General features: G+C 42.8%; 1 protein-coding gene across 1 annotated transcript; it reads left to right on the top strand.

Moving 5' to 3' along the window:
* The first annotated feature begins 991 nt into the window (after window positions 1-991).
* On the top strand, window positions 992-2,864 carry LOC149840072 (metal tolerance protein 1-like). Its single transcript, XM_090004986.1, has 2 exons — window positions 992-997; window positions 1,192-2,864. The coding sequence occupies exons 1-2, from the start codon at window positions 992-994 to the stop codon at window positions 2,641-2,643; spliced, it is 1,458 nt and encodes a 485-aa protein (XP_089861112.1). The 3' UTR covers window positions 2,644-2,864.
* The last annotated feature ends 2,354 nt before the right edge of the window (window positions 2,865-5,218 follow it).

The raw sequence follows: 5,218 nt of genomic DNA, 5'->3' as shown, positions 1-5,218 counted from the left end.
GGATGAATGCCACGTGGTTTGTTGACTTTTTTGCTTTTTAAAATGCAAATCGGATGGCCAAGAGCAATAACGCTCATGTTCAGCATGACCTGATCTGCTTCCCCCTCCCCACGCTGCTCACTCTCTCTCCTTGCTCGCCTTCTCCCCCTGCCGCATGCTCCCTCTCTCCCATTCGTTTTCCGGCCACCTGATGCCGGCAAGCCCCACGTCCGGCGAGCCACCTGACGCCGGCAAGCCCCACGTCCGGCGAGCCACCCGACGCCGGTCCTGCGCCCTCCGGCCCCCTTTCAGGTGGGCTCCCTCTTGCCTCTCTTCTTCTTCTTCAGGCGCGCCTCCCTCGACATCCTTTTTTTTACATAAATCACCCTAGGTGTGTTGACTGCACCCAGGGTCGGGTTGACCGCACTAGGTGCCGCACCCGCATCGCGTCGACGCGGGTGCGACACCTGGTTAGCCGAATCCCTGTGACATAGCGTCATTGTAGTTGAGACTTCTTTATACACTTCTTTGAAACCTTCAAAAGTTTCAGTAAATTGCAGTTTCAGATTGAGATGTTTTGAATTCAAAATTGGCTTCCTTTTCCTCTGTGGATTTTTTTAGTGCATAATGTGATGGTGTTGATCTTTGAGATGTGTCCAATCTGGGATGAGTGAGCCCTGTGTCTGACACACCTGTGCTTCACCGTTGTTGCTTGCTGTGGTTATGATGCAATTCATGTGAATTATTTCTGTTTGCTTAGAGGGTATGTCATTGAAGTTGGAATTGAGATATCTTAATTCTTTCTTTTCCTCATTCATCTCCCTTCTCTGTTAGAGCAGGCTCACAGCTGAGTTCAGGGAACTCTCTACTGCCTTGGTGAGAGGTGGAAGAAGAGTCTATCAAAGCATACAACAAGTGGTGGTTTCAACAGGAAACTGCTGATTTAAGGGGTCTCCCAGTACTCTTTCAAAGCATCCAACATTTAATGGGGTATCTTGGAATTGGTGCAAGCATGGAGGTGAGTTGGATTTTTGCTTTTTTTCTTTTGAAACAAAATGGTACATTTAATACTTGCAAAAAGGAAATGAGGGGAACTAAAGTTCCTATATATTTACTTTTTGAGGATTTCATTTCTTTGACATGCAAACATGCACAGGGTTGCATATATACATGCATAAACCTGTATCCAATTGGTTAATATTTATGTTTCAGACGGAACCATCAGACTCTCACAATGCTCACATAATTGAAATCTCTGGAGAGATCCCTGCAGTAAAGTCAAGCCAGGTTGGAAATAAGATTTGTGGAGGTGCTGCTTGTGGGTTTTCAGACAGTGCAAGTGGTGCCAATGATACAAAAGAGCGACATGCCTCCATGAAGAAACTATGGATAGTTGTGGTTCTTTGCATTATTTTCATGACTGTAGAAGTAGTTGGTGGAATTAAGGCCAACAGTCTGGCCATATTGACTGATGCAGCACACCTACTTTCAGATGTTGCAGCATTTGGCATCTCACTTTTCTCCTTGTGGGCTGCTGGTTGGGAAGCTACACCTCGTCAAAGCTATGGTTTCTTCCGAATCGAAATTCTGGGAACCCTCGTCTCTATACAGCTAATTTGGCTTCTTACTGGTATACTTGTTTATGAAGCCATAGATAGGATTGTACATGATGGTGGTGCTGTTGAAGGTAGGTTAATGTTTATAGTTGCTGCCTTTGGATTGGCTGTGAATTTTATCATGGCTCTGTTGTTGGGTCATGATCATGGCCATGGACATGGTGACATCCATGATCATGACCATGGCCATGGTCCTACTGTAAATATGCATCATCATTTGGTTCAATCCAAGCATGAGGAAGAACATCATCACTCCAGGCATGGTGGATTCCACTGTGAGCATGGAGGAGACAAACAAAAGGGAAAAGACCACAAGCATGAGAGTGAGCATCACCATTCGAAGCATGAGGAAGTCCACTCTGAGCATGGAGAAGACAAACACAAGGGAGAACACCGAAAACATGAGAGAGAGCATAGCCACTCAAAGCATGGAGTCCACTCTGAGTATTCAGTACACAAGCATGAGGGAGAATATGAGCACAAACATGAAGCACAAAGCATATCTGTTCCTTCGGAAGATGATCAACTAAGATTGCCTTTGCTTAGGCACTTTCAAGATGGCTGTTCCACTGATGCGCCACAGAAGTCTGTTCCCAAGGGTAGGCCAAAGTGGAGGAATATTAACGTTCAGGGTGCGTATTTGCATGTACTAGGAGACTCGATCCAAAGCATTGGAGTCATGGTTGGTGGAGCTATCATATGGTGGATGCCTGAGTGGCGGATCATCGATCTCATATGCACTCTTTTCTTCTCTCTGATTGTATTAGGGACGACAATTAAGATGCTGAGAACCATTCTGGAAGTTTTGATGGAAAGCACACCAAGGGAGATTGATGCCGAGAGGCTGCAGCAGGAGTTGTGTCAGATGGAAGAGGTAGAGGCTGTCCATGAGTTGCACATATGGGCCATCACTGTTGGTAAGATTCTATTGGCATGCCATGTGAAGATACAACATCATGCCGATGCCAATATGGTTCTAGACAAAGTGATCGGCCACATTCAAAGAGAATACAACATCAGCCATGTAACCATTCAGATTGAGCGATGAATGGCATGTTCATAATGATCATGGTGAGGCTGATAATGGTTCTGCTGGCTTTATTTTCAGAGAAAATGTTATTTTCTGTTTATCTTTTCTCTTCAATTGACTTTATCAGCAGTAAGATAGTGGTAAATTCTGAGATAACTTGAGATCTAAAGCTCTCAAATGAAAATTTTCTTTCGTTTGTGAACACTTGAATTCAATGCATTGCTTTCAGATAAGGCAAACATCTGGGTTCTAGTCTGAGCACTCTCCCTTCTGAGGCAGGGAATGGGAGATGCTGTGCATGTGATATCTGATGTTCAAGCTGATTACATCAGTCACCGGGATGGGTGTTGATCTTGAGTCCTCTGCTTGTTTGATTCTGTTTCCTTGACTGATGTATGACTTTTTTTTTTATTGGCAAGCTGGGGTTAGTCCGACCCCTACCACTTACAATTAGTGCGATTCACATTACATATCCAATAGAGAGGGAAACCAGTCTGGGGGCTTATCCTTCCAGAGCCTATCACGGCCCTCGAACCGGGGCCAGATTATGTGCATACATTTGACATGTTCCATGTTCGGCAACAACTCCGCAACATCCGTTGTCACGTAAATGGAGCGTTCCCTTCCAACCATCTGTTTGTCGAAACCACAATATCTCTTCTGGATGACTCGATAATTAGATACCTACAGTTTGAAATCAGCACCAACATTTCCTTCCAAGCTATCCATTCTTTCCTGCACTCATGCTGATCTAGACGTTAAAGTGGTTCCTCCTTGCCATTGCAGTGTATCTGGTGAATGTTTAGTTCAAGATTAGCAGTTTACCAAACTGGGTCAGTGGAAGATAGTTTGCTTACACATGACCGCCTCCACAAACTGGGCCATAGTTTTCCCAGTAGATGCGCAAACGAGGAGGTACCTCAACACCTCTTCTTTGATTTCCTTGTCAGCAGGGTGCTGTGGGAGAAGACAACTGATCTGGACGTGAAACAAAATCTGCAATCATTGTTCGCCGTAAAGTTCATTTCCAAAAAATCAAGATGGCGCTGAGAAGGGACTCCTCAGATTTTGGTTTGGTTCATTTGGAAGACACGCGGAACAGATTGATTTTTGAAGGATTCTAAACGAGGGCCTCATGTCCGCTAGAGAGAAAAACAAAAAAGCCTTAAAATTCCCCGATATTTTCATGGCTGATTGGTTTCCAGTTAAAATGTTTGTCACCATGGTAGGAATAGTATACCAACGGGGGCTCTGCTTGTCTGGTAGGTGCAGCTAGTGCACGTCACCTTGTGTTGGGACGTTGCAGGTTCAAAACCCAATGGTATACTTGTATAACTGGCAGGGGTCTGCCTAACCCCAGATAGATTTAAAAAAAGAAAAAGAAAAAGAAAAAAAGCAATAGTATATTTTTTTTTTCTTAAAAAAAATCTAGTGGCAGAATGAAAAAACACGTACGTATCCACTGATTGATGAAAGCAAGGTTGTTAAATGCGATGAGGCGAAGCTAGGCGTTGAGCCTGCGCTTCGCCTCCGAGGCGTACGCCTCAAGTACTGAGGCGTACGCCTCTCACAACTGGTATGGAAGTGAAGCGGTGGGAGGGGAGGCAGTAAGAGAAGGACCATGCGCCCAGCTGGTACGGAAGCGAGGGATATGCCGGTCGTCCGGTGGTCGGAGAAGACTGAGCAGCAGCTGCAGCACAGCAACTCCGGTGGTCGGTGGTCACAACTGGTCGGAGGTTGATGAGGGGCGCATCACAGCAACGCCTCAGTACTTTGAGCGTGCGCCTCGCCTCTGAGGCGTACGCCTCTCACAACACTGGATGAAAGTATCAAGACCATGTTATTTTCTCATTCTTATCATCAAATTTAGAAAGTCTGTTCTTAATTTGACAAGTCTATGAAGCACAAGGGCTCCCCTCATCTGGTAGGGGTGACTTATGAATGTCTCAATTGGTCACTGTAGGGCTTGTTTGTTGGCTTGTCTAGAAATGAATGAAATGAACAAACAAAACCAACAGAACACTGGTTTTCTTCATTCCGTAACCAAGTTCAACGTTTGTTTTGACCGTACATGCATGGATGTATTCTAAATGTCCGTGAACAATTTAGACAGTCATGGATAATGGGTCAGATTACTTCGTTTTGGATCATATAACCTGATATTCACCCACCGTTTTACATGTTTTAACAAGTTTATTATAGATTTTTGCCGCAAATGTGGATCTCAAATTGGATCCAAATACCATAACATAAAAAATGTTTAAAATCTAAAATCTCATATTGGATTTAAAAACTAAAAAATATTTAAAATTTGAGTATTTTGAGAACAAAATAAGAATTGATATCTTTTTATATATAAATGATAATGTCATATCACATCTAATTATGAAAATTTATCATAAGAATATCAAACCCTAAAAGCAAATTAATTATAAAAAATCAAATTATTAAATCATAAATGCTTAACATACAATAATATAAAAAAACCCTTAATTCAAACCCTAACCAAAGAAAATTTAAAAAAAAAATCCCCAATCGAATTATAAAACCTTAAAATATAATAAAATAAATCATAAATAAATAAAAAATACTA

The sequence above is a fragment of the Nuphar pumila genome, chromosome 4, assembly GCF_984573655.1.
Source record: "Nuphar pumila chromosome 4, dmNupPumi1.hap1.1, whole genome shotgun sequence".
NCBI lineage: Eukaryota > Viridiplantae > Streptophyta > Magnoliopsida > Nymphaeales > Nymphaeaceae > Nuphar > Nuphar pumila.
This window is presented reverse-complemented; position numbering and strand designations above follow the sequence as displayed.